Genomic DNA, 17,239 nt, shown 5'->3' with positions numbered 1-17,239 from the left:
CTAGTATCTGTCCTGGATCTTTTATTGCTGGGTTCAGGCGTGCATGCATGAATCCCCCCAGCAGGATTAACACAGCATTTCAAAAATCACAGCTGGGAGGATCTTTAAGTGGGAGATAAAAACATGATCAAAAAAATAATCTATACAATCTTAAACTAATTTAGAGCCAAATCCCCCAAAAAACCACATATGCCTAGATACACATTACCTCTATTTAAAGCCCAAGTACCTGTCAGTTCTCTGACGACATCTCCACGCAGTATGTGCTCATGACTAACCCCTGGACTCCACGAACATTGGGGGTGGGGGGAGGCGGGGGGCATTGTCACTGTGTTTGTATCATACTTTGCTCTTTTAAGCAGCAACAGTTTCTCCGGATGATTTTAGATACGTCTTTCCCTTTGCAGTAGGTATTTTACTTTGTTTCATCAAGTACTAATGTGGCTGCTGAATGCCAGGAATATAGCTCTTTCTAATTTTAATGAAGTCCATATTTATATTCATTTTCTCATTTGGGGTTCTAGCCAATAAGGAAAAAAATCCTATCTACACAACACAAACACCCACACCCAGTGATCACACATGCACACATACACACACAATGATCACACACGCACACACATATGCACAGTGATCACACACACATAGTGATCACACATGTGTACACATACACACGTGCAGGGATCACATACATGCACACAATGATCACACACACACAGTGATCACACACACAATGATCACACATGCACACATCTATGCATAGTGATCACACATGCACAGACTGAGTGATCACACAGCACAAACATACACATGTGCAGTGATCACATACATGCACACACACACAATGATCACACACATATATGCACAGTGATCACATGCACAAAGAGTGATCACACATGCACGTATACACACAGAGTAATCACACATGCACACATACACATGAGCAATGATCTCTCACACACACACATACACACACACACAGTGATTACACGATCACATGCATAAGCAGAATTTCTTGTCTTTTTAATTGTATGCACAGAAGAGACGCAAATATCGCTTTTCTTATTTTATATGAATTTTCATTGGGATGTGTTTTCACGTTTTTAAAATTTAACTTAGTCCTCTAAATATTAGCTTCAAAATGACCCAGGAATCACATTTTCTAATGTGAAATTAAAAGGCATGAAACAGACTACTACTTTATTTCAACTCCCAACAAGAACAAAACTGCTTAGTCCAAAATAAACAAACAGCAACACTGATTTGCCACCTGCTGCCAACACTCAGTGCGCCGTCCCAAACCACTGGTTTATTTTTGCTACCCTCAGGTAGAGGGCCAGGCTGACGATGAAGTACTCTTCCGTCTCCTTGATCCACACCAGCTCCATGTGCACTTTTCCTTCTGTGTCCGCATAGTCAACATAGTAAGTCTGTCCCAAGAAGTTGGGGCCGTCCAAGGGCCCCAAAGGCCTCAAACAAACCGGAGAACTGAAACACCAAAACGGTTTCCCATATTCGTCCAAAAGAGTTATGTCCATTATAGAACAAGTCTACAAAAGAAACACAAACGTTCGTAAGTGTAAGGGTAAGACGGCCCATTAGACCTGCTTTCCAGGTCTGATTACTACGCACGGACGTAAAAACGAAGCCGTGTCGTGCGGGACGGAGTGGGAGGGAAGGCTGGAGACGAGAAAAGAGAACAGAATGACGGGAGGCAGAGCGCACACCAAGAACATGAAGGGCGGGGAGCACATGGGGGGGGCCAGGGGGTGGTGCCAAGAGGGCGGTGGCGGGTCAGCTCCGTCCCTCATCACCTCCACCACACGTGTCCAACGAACGACAGAGCGATACACGGGGGTGGGAGCAGCGAGCGCTCACAGGGTGCTGGGGGTCCTTACGCAGCAGCGAAGAGGGGGCAGTAACCCCGGGAAAGGGGAGACGGACTCGCTGAGCGGAATCTGCCTTCTGGAGGTGAGGGTTGGGGACAGGGAGCGCCAACCTCCCGCTCTCACCCCTGCTGCTGCAGAAGCGCGGGGTCCGGGGAGACGAAACGTGTCTGTCTCAGACATGCCGCGTCTGAAGTGCCACGCGGGGACTGGGGTCAGGGGGAGGTACTGAGCATGATTACTAACGAGCTATCGTTGTAAACGTGTCCTTAACCGTGGTAGTGCATATGCGACACAACTCTCCCATCAGCCGCCATCGAGCAGAGCGCACCCCATGAGGCACACTCAGGCTGCCTGCAGCCGCCCCCACCCTCTGGCTCCGGCCCCTGCTGCGTGCAAAACCGACACTCTGCAGCCATTAACAGCTGGCCCCCCGGCCCCGGGAGCCACCGCATACGCCACGTCTCCGTGGACCTGAGCACCCTCGGTACGTCACTTAAGTGGAATCCTCCGGTGGTGGACCTTTGTGTCTGGCTTACTGCACTTAACACAATGCCTCTAGCTTCCTCCGTGCTACAGCAGGTGCTGGAATTTCCTTCCTTTGAAAGGGGGGACGATACTCCACAGAATGGACACAGCACAGCACAGTTTGTGTTTCCATCCATGTGCTGATGGACACCTGGTTTGGCTTTGCTCTTGTGAATAACACTACTACGAATGTGACCATATAATGTTAGCTCCCCGTGTTCTACTTACCGGACACTAAGCCAAGCAGTTGACATATATTATTTTATTTAGTCCTTAAGAATTGTTTTTCTCAAAAAACTATGAAGTAATAGTAAGGCTAAAATCTTCTAACATTTACCTTTTTAGATATGGGTCATTATTTGCCATGACCTAGGCCCTGTGTTAGTGCTCTATTGGAATTTAAGTGTTTACTCTTAAATATCAGCATAAACCGAACACTGATATCAGTCTAATTACATCACACGGATATTATAGGTATCTACACAGAGAGATACACATAAAGAACTTATAGATGTCAGCGTAAACACTGCTTCCAGAGATCTGTGCACAATAATGTGGCCAGCAGCACTGACCATTTGGACCTCAGTATGATCATGTCAAAGAATCCTAACTGAAAAAATGTTTATCACAGAGAAAGAAACATAAACATCGCAAAAGTTGAAAAAAATGAGACGTTCCAGTTAAGTGGCCGAGGTGACGTGGTTGCCACCTTAGTGAAGGAGGAGCCAGTGCGAGGTGTCCCCAGCCCCCGACGGCGAAGAGAGCGAGCGGAGTGGAGCCGAAAGGCCCTTCCCACGGGAGGTGAGGGCGGCCCTCGGAGGCAGCCTGAGGAGCCAAGACTGGGCCACGCGCGCTCCCGATGCCTTCTGAGCTCCCGGAGCAGCACACAGCAGCTGGCGCGGGCACACCCTCTGCTTCCAGCAGGGCAGGGACCACAGCTCACAGACCGGGGGGAAGGCCACTCCACGCTGCAGCTCGTGGGCTGAGCCCGAGAACCAAAGCCCGAGAACCTGAGAGCAAGGATGTGCCTCTGTCCGTGCTCAGGCGGCCGGAGCCCTTCTGGAATAAGCAGCTACCAGTGTGGCCATTGGATGAAGGGAGCTCTGTCATGTCAGTGTCCGAGCTCCTACACCTGGTCAGGTGGTCACGCGGCCCCAAGCCTTCCTTTCCGCCATCGCCCTTCACCATGCCAACTAACTACTGGTTTCTCAGTTTTGTTACTTAAAATCTCACTAAAATCCAGCAGCACAGAGATGGTGGCTACAACCACGAGTAAGGAGGAGGCCATGGAGGAAAAGGCGACACGCGGGGCTGCCCCAACATTCCGAGGAAGGTGGAGAAGGAAATCAGGGAGCAAGGGGCAAGAGGTACGAGGACCCTGTGACAAGGATGCCACTCGGGAGCCCCACACCCCGCAGCAAACAGCTCACTCTCTGCTTCGGTGCTTTCGGCCCCTCGGCCGCCAGACAGACTTGTGAGCTACGTCCCGAAGGCCTCCCGGTTGTAAGGGCCCAGCCCTGTCCAACTCCCCCACGTCCTATGGACACCTAGCACCCGGGACACCTGGCTCCTGGTGGCACAGAAAACCCGCCAGCAGCCTCGCGGGACACAAGCGGGACGTGGACTGTGAGGCCGTCCGTGAGCCTCCCAGCCCGCCTTTGCGCCCCTCCTGCTGCTGCCTGCCTGGTCGGGCCCCGGGCCACTCCCTGCAGGCCGCTGGTCACACTGGGGAAGTTCAGTTCCAGCTGGACAGACAGCCTCCCCCTCCATCCCAGGAAGCGGCTCCTTCTCCGTTACAGACCACTGCTGCCCTTGGCAGGGGGCAGGGGAGTGGAGGGGGGGTTTAGAGCCTCCCCACACCCTCCTCTACATTCTGCCTGTCTCCTCCGGGGGACTGTGCTTCCAATGACCCTGTCCCAATCTGTCTCCCTCAGCATGAACTTCTAGAACGCACACGCCCGCGCAGGAGGCAGAACCCGCCTTCCCTGCAGGTAAGTCCGTTCTCGCTCCCTGCACCCCCTTTGTCAAGGAGCTCTGCAGAGTCGGAGGCTGAGGCCCGGTATGGGGAGTCAGGCTCTCCCCGGTGCCCGTCCCCCGCAGCCGCCCAGCCACTGCGGCACCCCCAGCACCCCGGCCAAGGCCTCCTGCGGGCGGGGGCACAGCCATCAGCACACACGAGCCTGTGACGCCCCTCAACCACGGTTCTGCCAAACGATCTAGCTTGAGTTACAATGGATGGCGAGTCCATACGGATTAGAAGCGGCAATAAAACATTAGAAACGCCAAGGCGACGGAAGGATAAAGTGAAGGAACAGACAGAAGAAAAGCCGCCGCCGGCCCTTCTGAGAGGCGCTGAGAGAAGGCGGGCGGGGGAGGTTTCACTCCGAACGTCACCGAGTCAGGCTGAAGGCGGAAGCAGGGCCCCCACGCTGGCCGCTCACAGCGGGCCTGAGAGACAGCGCGGCGGCCGGGGACCGGGCCGCGGTCCCGTCGGGCCTCGGGACCGACGTCAGCCACTGCGGGCGACTCTGAACGTGTCTGTGAGCATGACCCGACTTTAATGAAGAAGAAGAGGGGCGCCTGGGTGGCTCCGTCGGCTGAGCGTCCGACTCTTGATTTCAGCCCAGGGCACGATCCCAGGGTTCATGGGATCAAGCCCTGCATCGGGGTGTCAGCCCAGAGCCTGCTTGGGATTCCCTCTCTCCCTCTCTCCGCCCCTCTCCTGCTCCTGCTCGCTCTCTCTCTCTCAAAATAAACAAACATTAAAGAAAGAAATAGTTGGTCAGCTTATAACATGATTTGTTTTAAATTTTTAATGTTGAGTAATCCACCATATAAAATAGTGAGTTGCTGTCGTTAGGCTCCAGGCACTCAAGCTACAGACACGTCTGGGTCAAACGGCCTCCGTGTCAGCCAGCGGCCCCCACACACTGTGCTCCTCTGAGGAAGATTCTCCTGGGAACCACAAACCAGAAGGACCTCAGCGGCCCCATTCGTGACCACACACCACATCGAACAACACAGGGCAACAAGCAGTTCCTCCATCTGTCATCATCATGACCCTGGTTGTTTCTGTCCCGTGTCCAGAATCACTGTCTCGGGTGACACTTTCTCACTGACCTGTGCTCTGGCAGCATGCTGAGTGACGGTGTCAGGAGGCTCCGTCCGGAAGGCTGTTTCTACAATTTCCACAACAAGCAGAGGGTGTGTTTGTTGGTGTTTAATATCTATGCATATGTAAGAAACTTTTTCACGGTTTACCCTTGCCTGTGAGCCGTTTCTCAGTCCTCCAGAGCACTCTCCTAAGTGTGTGTCACAGGTGGTGCACAGTTACGCGGACCGGACACCTGAAGGGAAAGTCCCCATCTGTGCGGCCAACGCGAGGGACGGGACCTCACTCACCGCAACGCCTCTTCCTTAGGGACTCCCAGGATGTCTCAGTCTTAACACCAAACCCCAAATGAGGAATAGCAAAATGCAAGTCGACCGCACCCAGCTGCAGGCCAGAGGGAGAGGCCACAGCCCTGGGCCCCTCTCCACCTTCTCCCAAGGCCCACCGGAGAGCAGGGGCTGCAGGGACACTTGTGCAAGGGGCCTGCAGTCCGTGCCCGACTGCAAGGACCCGGAATCCTGTTTTCAGAACAAGCCAGTTTGCTAGAAACATGCATGCCCGAGTCACGTCGGTCTGGTAACCAAAAGAACTACTGCCTGGAGCTCATTCTGAAGCGACATCTTCAGCATCTGGAAGACCAGCTGTAAAAAACCTGTCCCTGCATTTGTGGCTAGAATGTTCCTTAGGATGGCCGTCCACGTGGGTTAGTGTGCCTACGTGAAGTCCCACTGGACACTGTATGATGATAAGAGCTGGGACGAAGCTTTGTGCCTCTGGATAACTACTACACTTCCCTTCCCCCACACTGAGCTAAAGATGCTCTCATCTGGCTCCAAACACCAGCAAACTGAGCTAAACACAGAACAAACCATATCATTTTTATAATCACATGGACACTGTAAGTCTTTCATATCTATATTCTGCCTTTCTTGGACTTCAAGTTCTACTCTGACTTTAATATTTGATTATAGTACATATTTTTATAAGACTCATCTAAATAAACCCATTAAAAAAAAATCCAGGTCTGTGCTCTAAAAATATGAAACAACACTCTTTTTGTACATCATAAAAACAATCTTTACCAAAGCTTACATAGTTGTTTACAAATAAATAGGATTAATAAAGCAGTTCATTGTATCAAATAGCAAGTGACTCAAGAGATAACACTTACTGATAATTAACTGCTTTTTAATATTTTTTAATGTTTATTTATTTTTGAGAGAGAGAAAAACAGAGACAGAGACAGAATGTGAGTGGGGGAGGGTCAGAGAGAGAGGGAGACACAGAATCTGAAACAGGCTCCAGGCTCTGAGCTGTCAGCAAAGAGTCTGACGCAGGGCTTGAACCCGTAAACTGTGAGATCATGACCTGAGCCAAAGTCAGATGCTTAACTGACGAAGCCACCCAGGCGCCCCTAATAATTAACTGCTTTTAATGCTCAGTGATAATACTGTTCTTGGTCTCAGCCATTATTGGTAATTGTCCTAACTTGTACAGCAGAATAAAGCCATGTTACTGGAGACAGATCCCACCGCTCACCTGGAATATGAAAATCCTATTCATCCCACAAAATAAAGATGGCGAACAATGAGAACCAGGGACGGCTGTGGGCACACGATCACAAAAGAGAACAAAACTAAGTTACACGGGTTCTCACCCTCCTCTGCCACCTCCTCCTCTTTCGTCCGTCCCGACTCCCAACCACTAAATAAACTCTGCTATCCATGTGGCTAACTTCTGATGAGGCATCAATTGGTGTCACTGTTCAAGGAAGGGTATTCACGGAAATATCTTGTAACTTGGTTTACAAGCATTTAAGATGTTGAGTAAATGCTACATGCCTGGTCCAACGAACAGCACCACTAGTTCTCCACAAGACAGACAGAGGGGCTTCAAAGGGGGGGCAGGGGTGCAAGAATGTTGCAAGCTACCTACCACTCTTGCTTCCACGCACTCAACGAAAAACAGAAGGCACTGAACAGGCGCCTACTGAATGCATCAACTGTCAGTGCCTAAGAGAAAGCGCACAGATCTTCAGACATCAGAACAGTCAAACTAGGACTTTAAAAGCAGCATCATAGATATCCAACAGACTTATTTTATTATACAGAAACCAGGTACATGAAGAAAATAAAACAACAAATTACCTTTATACAGCCATTGAAAATATCAGTTCTCCAAGAGAGGCCAACTTTTCCAATAAGAGGTAGGTGTTCTGTGTTATTTTTAAAACTTATAACAACAATCTTCACATATCCATCTTCAACATACCCTGAAAAGATTTAAGAGTTTTATAATTACGATGCGCCCATGCAGGACAAGTCGGGACTCTGCAGGCAGGCTGTCTCATAAAGAAGGCCTCATTGGGCTAAGGACCAGGCTCGGGCATGTGGCCTCAGGCCGGTGGCCCATAGTCTGAAAACTTGATCTCGAGGGTGAGTCGAGGAGACGCCTGGGGTGCACCTGGATGTCCACCTGTCACCGGCAGGGGGCTGCTAAGGAGACAGGGGTCCTTCTGATTTGGTTTTGCCAACAGTACTACGAACAGTAAAGGAGGGCTGTGGAGCTGACAGCGCGGGCCAGAGCAGCCCAGAAAGGACATTGACCATGGGGGAGCCAGGAGGGCAGCGGGCGGGGGGGGGGGGCACAGACAAGACACGGAGCTGAGCCGAGCGCACACAGGCGTCCTGACACACACAACAGCGCAGGGCAGAGGCCTGGCCTCCTCAGACGAGCGAGACGCTAAGAGCAGCCTGGCCGCGGTCAGGGCTCTCCCAGGCCCTCGCTCTCGGACGCTCTCCCACCCTCCCAGGCCCTTGCTCAGGAACCCCCGGCCCACTGGGCATCCGTGACGACGGCTCCGCAGGCTCGTGCATGTCCCCAGAGAAGGACCACTGCACAGAACGACATGATCGTTCCTTCACGGCCTGTAAGCTTTCTTGAGAGACCTGCACGGGGTACAAGGCGGGTCCTGGGGCAGAGAGGAAGAGTGGAGGGGAGCGGCTCTAGGTGGGTTATAGGTGGGTTATCGCAGAGGACAGAAGCACTGCCCCCAGTGCTCTGGACCGCGTTGTCACGTTTGCGTAGCTGGTGGCCCCCTGGGCAACACGGCGATGCACTCTGGGTGACACATACCCTTGGAACAGAGCTCCCCAGCCCTGCAGGAGGGTGTGGGGAGCCCTTCCGTAGCAAGGACAGAAGAAGTCTGTCCCACAGCCCCCTGCCCTGTCCCCTCCGCTACTCAGCCATTAGCAAAAACTGTGCAGCATCCTCCCGTCTCCCCAGGTGCAGGAGGGGACACTGACCCTTGCCAGGCAAGGGCGCTGCGGTCACCTCGGCAGGGCTCCACGCAAGCAGGGGGGAGACGTGTGGGCAGCGGAGCCTCAGAGGAGATGCGGTAATGACACGGGGAGCAGACCAGATGCGGCCCCACTCTGCTCTATGTTACTGCACAGCCATGTGCGAAATGGAAAGGGACCTCCCGAGCGGCTGGCATGTGTGCTGGCAGTCAGACAACGCGCACACAAGGCCGGCAGTTCATTTTCTGTGTGGCTTGTCCTCAGGACACTGCAGAAAATGGACCCCGAAGTACAGCAGCCAATAACAGCTCAATGGCAATTGTCTAAGCTAATATACACGAAATCTCTGTGGCAGCAAGGGCCACTGGCATTTTATTACCAAGTGTTCGCCCACTTTAGAACAACTTTAACATCTGCAGTATCTTGAAAGGTCACAGCTCTCTATATGCTCGGCAAGTGCCTATATCTGTAAAATAGTAATATTTTTGAGTACTTACTATACACCAAGCATTATGTTAAGTACTTTATGTACAGTAGCTTAAGATATCGTTCCAAACCACTATGAATTAGGTATTGTCGTGTTCTGAATTCCCAGGTGAGAACTACACGCAGGTTAACAGAACCTCGCCCAAGGTCATACCACTCATAAGTGCAGACATGACTCAAACACTGTTATGTGTCTAGAGTCTATCTTATAATAGATTAAAACATATACAAAAGGGGGAACCTAATCACCCATTTGCTTAAATATTAGCCAAGAATTTATAATGTAGATTAAAATTCTCATGAAGTTTTGCTTTCATATTACCGCCAAAAGAGAAAAATTTACAAACTAGGAGACAACACATGCTGGGGAAGCACTTACGGCTCCTCCTCCAAATGTGTGGGAAGTCCTCCATCTAGGGCCCCCATCCCCCCTACTTCCTCCCCTCCCCAGCCTTCTATAACAAGGTCATGAGTGCCCGGGGTTCCTTCTCTGTACCCTTAGCGAGTTCCTCTGTTGCTTAAATCATTCAGAATAAACTCTGTTGTTAGAAACTCCAACTCTAACCTACCAAAACATAAGACCATCTCCAAAATGCAGATAAATTAAATTCAAGTCTCACTACCCTTGGCTTCCAATGACCTTCAGGTATAAGCATGGCTTCTAGAGTCATAAAGGCCTCATTCCAAACCTTGCCCAGCTGTTTACTAGCTGTGTAACTGTGGTCAAGCTCTAATCTGAGTAAAATAAGAACACACATAGAAAGTACTTTATAAGGCTTTGTGAAGACTAATGGAACTAATAATATATATTAACATTAAAAGGGTAGATTATTATATATCCCAGCCTAAATGTGCTAAGCGCCTTACATGCACTATATCAACAATAATACCCTGTCTAAAGAGTCGAACCTATGGCCGAGGAGACAGAAGATATGTACCATGTATGTGGATTGCAAGACTCAGTAATTATTGAGACGTTCATTTACCCAAATGATCTACAGAGTCAAAGCAATCCTAATTATAAGCCCAGCAAGCATTTTAATTAATAATTTATAAAGAATCAACGTAGAAAAATAAATAATAAAATTTAACAAGCTGCTTCTAAAATTCACATGAAGATACTACGGACATAAAATAGCCCCACAATCTTAAGAAGAAGAAAAAAGTTGACTCCAAGACTTATTATAGAAGTGCAGCAATCAAGACACACAAGTAGATCAACAGAACAGAACAGAAGGGTCCAAAAAGAGACCAATAATTTTACTGGCAGTTGACCTCTGACAAAGACATCAAAATGATTTAATGAGAAACAAAATCTTTTCCCAAATGGTGCTAATAACTTCTTGTCCATATGGAAAAACAGAATGAACCTCAACCTTTACCTTATACTTTACACAAAAATTAATTAGGTATGGATCATAGACCTAAATATAAAAGTTAAAACCATAATACAACATGAAGAAAGAAAGCATACCTCTATAACCTGGAGTGGGAAAAGTTTGTAAGACCAAAAAAAAAAAAAAAAAAAAAGGCAAAATTTTAAAAACCTAATGAATTAGATTTCATCAAAATGTGAAACTTCTGGTCACTGAAGCATATCATTAAGAGTCAAGAATATACATGGGGAAAAGATGGTCCCTTCAATAAAAGATGTTGGGAAAACTGGACAGCCACATGCAAAAAAAAAAAAAAGAAAAGAAATAAAAGAAAAGAAACTGGACCCCTATCTTACACCAGATACAAAATTAACTCAAAATAGATTAAGACTTGAATGTAAGATCAGAAACCATGAAACTCCTAGAAGAAAACATAAGCTACTTGACATAGGTCTTGGTGATACATTTTTGGCTCTGACTCCAAAAGCAAAGGTAACAACATACTTTGCTTTCTCTTCAGATCATATAAATCTTTCACTTTTTACAAAAGCAAAGGCAACAAAAGCAAAAATAAGCAAATGGGACTCATCAAACTAAAAAGCTTCTGCACAGCAAAGGAAACCATCAACAAAGTGAAAAGACAACCTACCAAATGTGAGAAAATACCTACAAATAATATGGGCAATAAGGGGCTAACATGCAAACTATATAAAGAACTCATAAAACTCAGTATCAAAAGAAAATCCAATTTGAAAATGGGCAGAGAATCTGAGTAGACATTTTCCCAAAGAAGACCTCCAGATGTCCAACAGACACATGGAAAGATGCTCGACATCACTCGTCACCAGAGAATCAAATCAAAACCACCGTAAGGAATCTCCTCACACCTGTCAGAATGGCTATTTTCAGGAAGGAAAAAAAAAAACAAAATAAACCAGGAAATAACAAGTACTGATGAGGATGTGGAGAAAGGAGACCCCTCACGCACTGTTGGTGGCAATTAGCTACACTAATTCATCCTTTCCGCTATGGAAAACGGTACAGATGTTCCTCAAAAATGTTTTTAAAAAACTACTATGTTATCCAGCAATTCCACTTCTGGATATCTGTTCAAAGGAAATATAATCACTAGCTCAAAAAAAAACAACAAATCTTCACATTGCCATATTCACTACAGCATGATTTACGACAGCCGAGGCATGAAAACAACCTAAGTGTCTATCAAGAGACGAATGGATAAAAATATGTAATACACATATAAAATATGTAATTTTCTCCTCTCTCTCTGTCTCTCTAAATGGAATATTCGGCCATAAAAATGAAGGAAACCCTTCATTTGCAATGACATGGATGGACCCAAAGGACATTATGCTAAGGGACATAAGCCAGACACAGAAAGATAAATATGCGGATTTCACTTATATGTGGAATCTGAAAAACAAAACAAATAAATACAGAGAACAGAATGGTGGTTGACAGAGGGGAGGAGTGGATGAAATGAGTGAAGCAGGTGAAGACACAGACTTACAGTTATAAAATAAGGGGGCCGTGGGGTATAATGTGCAGCACACAGACGATAGTCAAATATTGGGGGAGCATAGTTAAAACTTGCCAGAAGAGTAAATCCTAAAAGTTTCTGTATGCTAACTAGATTTATTACTGCAGTCATTTCAGAATGTGTAAATATGCAATCATTATGCTGTACACCAGAAAGTAATGCAATGTTATATGCCAATTATAGCTTAATCAACAAAAATTTTAAGATATGCTGAAGGCAATGAGTAAGCACGCCACAGACTGGGGAAAGATATCTGCCGAACATTTATCTGCCTAAGGACTGGTATTCAGAATACATAAAGAACTCCTATAATTTGGGAAGAAAGAGACAACTCTTTATTTTTGAAAAGGTGAAAGGATTAACAGACACTTCAAAAAGAAGATATGAAAATGGCCAAGAGGCGCACGAAAAGGCGCTCACCGCTACTGGCCATCAGGGAGACACAAATCAGAGCCACGATGTCCAGATCCTACTCCCACACACTGGAATGGCTACAACTTAAAAGACTAATAAAATCAAATGTTGGTGGGATACAGGACAGCCATATAAGCATACTGTACACTGCTGGTGGGGGTTAAAATGGTACAAACACTCTAAAAAAATATTTTGGCAATTTCTTATACATAAGATTTTCTTACACATAGAAAAATGTCTGGCAATTTTTAATACATAAATCCTCCCTAAGACCCAACAATTCCAGTCCTAGGTATTTTGCCAAGAGAAATAATAACTTACACCCACAAATAAAGACTTTCACAAGAATTCTCTAACAGCTGTCTTCGTAATAGCCCCAAAACAGAGAGCAACCCTAATTCCCTGTCTGTGAATGGGAAAAAGGTAAGCAAAGTGTGGCCTGTTCTTTCAACAGAATATCACGACTCATCAGTAAATAAGAATGACTATCAGTTCCTTGCAATTGTATAGATGAAAGCCAAAGACATTTTGCTGAAAGAAAGAAGATGGACACAAAAGACTACATCCTGGACGATCGCACTGATATAAAGTCCTAGAACAAGGAAAAAATACTAACCTATGGTGAAAAAAATCAGAAAAGCGTATGTGGGAGTTCCTGTAGAATTCTTGTAATTTTTCCTAGGATGGAAGTTACATCAAAGTAAAAACTTACAAAAAAGTAGAAAACACTCAACAAAGGCTAACTGTTAGCGTGTGTATCAAGCTTCCTCTGCTTACTGCAACTAGCTGCTCTTTGCCCACTCGACCAGCAACGCTGGGGGCGCCTGCCACACCTGTGTCCTCAGATCCTCTTCTTCCCATAGGGACTTAATCCCTCAAAACTTCAGCATTCACCTCTATGGGTAATAGCACCTTTCAGCCTACATTAATCTCTTCCTTTTCTTACCCTCACTTCACATATACCTGAACATTTAATTATACTGGATTGTTCCTGCATGCTAGATGTTTCCTAAAATAACCTACAGTCTTTGGGAATAAAGGTCATGTCTCCTATGGCATGATTAATGGCACTACTAATAACATTTCTCATTTCTCAGCTTTGATCAGAATTCATTTTTTTGCCCCATAAATAGAACACAGGAAAGGCAGGAAGAGTAAAGAATGTTGGCAAGAGAGACTGGCTGGCTGGTCTTCCTGTGGCAAACAGGAACAAGAGGGAAGGGGTTAAATCAGATTAACACTGCCTGCAGCTGGAACAACCCAGGCTCACTAAACACACAACGAGATGGGCGGAAACCAAGTTAGCTGCGCCCCACCTACAGCGCCATCAGAGAGGCCAACGTAGTAGCCTGAATAAATGGACCAGACATCTGAACATCAGGGAGTAACTCTGAGGGGAGTGTGTAAATCTTGGGTAAAGAGGAAGGAAGACCCTATAAACCCCAAAACATTCACCACCGAGTAGTAACAATGTAAAGCTGCACAGACACCAACGCTACAAAGGAATAAGTAATAACAAGACAAGAAAGTCATTAGACTCTAATGATCAAATAGAATAGGCACCCCGCTCTTCAGGTGAGAAAAATCCTTAGTATTTCCCCCCTTTCCTTGTTAGGTATCAAACATAAATCTCATGGCAAACACCCAGCTTCTCTTTTTTTCTCAGCTAATTGTTTCCAGATACCTCTGCTGTTTTCCAAATCCTTCATACCCATGAAATATAAGTAGCTAAATGCAGACGTAGATCATGGACTATGAAGGGAGAGGAGATCTCTGAATGTGCTGAGGGTCAGAACTTTCCCCTCTGTTTCACTTGCTGTACAGGCCGCCGAGTGAAATGACGAAGAGCTGCGCTAGAAGGAGATGGAGGAGTAAAACTTTCAAAATTGTAGAACAATCTCCCTCCCAGGCCCAGAGCTGGTGAGTGTGATAATTTCAGTAAAATCTCCTAAATCTTTTGAGCCACACAGTCTCTATTTCTTTCATGCCAACAAGAACCCTCACAGTCTACATTTGCTGCGAGTATTGTCCCTGGTACTGGTGATGACAACCTTGATTAAAAACAGGATAAAGTGTGTACTCAGACTCTTTAAAAGCTCGCTGCTCATTAATTCAATAATGTTTGAAAATAGCTTTTTCTATTGACAGAAAGAAAGATTCAGACTGCTATTTTCACAGCACCTGGTTCTATTTTCCATACCATTGGACCAATTCTCTATCAGTCCAGTCTATTTGAATATTAACTATTTTTTCTGGGCTAGTCCTTCCATAGATGTTTAGGGGGAAGGTGCACAGATATTTGTTTTGGGCTCTCCGACAACTGTCCTGCTTCTCTCACTAAGCATGTTTTAATATTCCTCTGAGACACACTCCCAGCTCAGCCCCAATCTCTCCGATGGAGCAGCCAGACCTGGATACGGAGCCTGCCATTCACCTGGCACTTGGCTGAGTCAGGGATGAGTTCGGAAGCCGACCAGAGTTGAGGAGATGTGATGAGATTCCCACGGAGGGGTGCTGAGGAGGAGAACCTCAGACTTGGACATGAGCTCTTGAGCTAGCCAGAGCTGCCTGGAAAGGAGAGTGGAATTCAGAATCTAGCAAAGTAAGAAGATTGAGAACGGAGTGACGAAGATGGACAGACAGGCTGTCTAGACATATCCAGTGTCCCTGACAGGCAATAACCCCTTGCATCAAACTGTCTGAAATGAAACGTCCCCTTGGATTTTTCAACAACATGAATCCTTTCTCCTAAGCCAACTTTAGGTTAGGTTTTCCACAGCTTGCAACCAATATCTGCTTTATTTGTACAGAGTGTTTTTGTTCTTTTAAAATAATTTTTGAATCAGAAAATACTAATATATTAATAAGTGAAAAAGAAGAAGATGATGAGAAAACAGATTTGAGATGATACTAAGAGACAAATGGCTAAATAGAGGGCCTGGAGCAAGTAAGAGCAGATATATTTAGGAAGAGAAATCAGGATGTACTTTTTGGAAAGAAGTGGGACATCTTTTTCTCTGAAACAGGGGGAAAAAAAACCCCAAGAATACAGAGAGACTGTAATATAGTGACAATGTGATGGCAGATGAAAGAGGAAGATTGGGAAGCACAAAGGTGACAATTCTTCTTAGCACAGCAGGCAGCGAGCCCAAGAACCAGGAACAGAGCAGGAAGGTGACGGTGGTCATACTTAAATAGCCCTTCTATGCAATATGAAGGGGACTTACGAGCTGGTTAGAAGATGTCTGAGTAGCAAAAAGGGGTAAGTCAAGTCTGAGAGCACCAATGGACATGTACTTGGGATTTCCCCCCAAAGAACCAGGGAGCCTTCAAGTCAGGGAAGCAACATCAAGGTGAACATTGTTTCAGTTATGGAGGCAGGAGGCCACACGGCAACAGGAAAGGGGCTTCGAGGGGTCTGACCACGTCCATGTAACCCAGGCTGTGTGCCCCGAAAGATGACACGGGGAAGGGCATAGAGAACCAGAAGCAATCAGAAGAAACCCCAACAGGTCTATAGAAAACCCAGGAATCATGGATGGTAACATGTTTGTGACCTGAGAAGTGACTCTCAGCTCAGCATCCTGAAGATCTAAGTTTCTGACGATGACTAAATTCATACCAGGGGAAAAACTAGAAAACCCATTACTTATGTTTCTTATTAGACTTCCCTTCCTCAAACGGCCTGTTTTAAGTAAGAGATTCTATTTTTCACAATTGCCTTAATAAATACCTATTAAAAAAAAAGCACAGTGAATTATCTAAGTAATATCCTTGAAAACGAAAATATAAACAAAGACCTCATACCCTTCCTTTTAAATGATTTTAAAAATTCAAATCACAAGAGAGAAGGGACAAATCAAAATCAGAGGTCAAATCTCAAACAGGAGTCAGAGTCCAGAACAGCAAGAGAAGATGGGAAGGGCCGTCCCTGGGCTCTGCTGCTGCCATTTTGAAATCCTTACTTACATTTCTAAGGAGGAGCCCAGCAGTTTCATTTTGCACCGGGTCCCACAAATCATGCGGCCTGTCTTGCTTCCAGGTAGAGTAGCACCTACTTTTGATGAGCTCTGACATAAAACGTATAAAGATCTGGCCTCTCCTGTGCTGTGAACAGTAACCTGTAATGCTGATTTTTCATAGTGGATCACTAACAACAATGAGGAAGATGCTGTAAAGAGTTATTTGTTCTAATTTTCATAGGTATTCGCTATCCAGACAGGACTGTACTATTTCTTTTTTTTTTTTTTTAAATGTTTTATTTATTTCTAGGAGAGAGAGAGACAGCGTGAACAGGGGAGGGTCAGAGAGAGAGGGAGTTACAGACTGAAACAGGCTCCAGGCTCCGAGCTGGCAGTCAGCACAGAGACCGACGCGGGGCTTGAACCCACGAACCGCGAGATCATGACCTAAGCGAAAGTCGGACGCTTAACCGACTAAGCCACCCAGGCGCCCCAGGACTGTACTATTTCTAATGCCTTCCAGTTATGAAAAATGCTTAGAGAGAATAATCTGACCTGGAAACATAGAAAGTAATTAGCATCAAGGAACACAGAGAACAAAACAAGTCATTTATTTTT

At 46.3% G+C, this 17,239-nt stretch overlaps 1 protein-coding gene across 4 annotated transcripts in view; it reads right to left on the bottom strand.

The window, feature by feature from the left end:
* Nucleotides 1–1,168: 1,168 nt before the first annotated feature.
* Nucleotides 1,169–17,239, bottom strand: part of FBXO15 (F-box protein 15) — a 48,461-nt gene continuing 32,390 nt past the window's right edge. For all 4 annotated transcript variants that reach the window (XM_039236407.1, XM_039236410.1, XM_039236409.1 and 1 more), the window contains 2 exons: nt 7,674–7,798; nt 1,169–1,550 (listed from right to left, as the gene is read on the bottom strand). In XM_039236407.1, coding sequence (XP_039092338.1) covers nt 1,284–1,550; nt 7,674–7,798 — 392 coding nt within the window. In that variant the 3' untranslated portion in view covers nt 1,169–1,283. The remainder of the gene's footprint in view (nt 1,551–7,673; nt 7,799–17,239) is intronic.

This window comes from Hyaena hyaena, unplaced genomic scaffold, assembly GCF_003009895.1.
Source record: "Hyaena hyaena isolate Hyena2069 unplaced genomic scaffold, ASM300989v1 scaffold_110, whole genome shotgun sequence".
In the NCBI taxonomy this organism is placed as follows: domain Eukaryota; kingdom Metazoa; phylum Chordata; class Mammalia; order Carnivora; family Hyaenidae; genus Hyaena; species Hyaena hyaena.
Note: the sequence above shows the minus strand (reverse complement) of the source record. Positions and strands in the feature narration are given on the sequence as shown.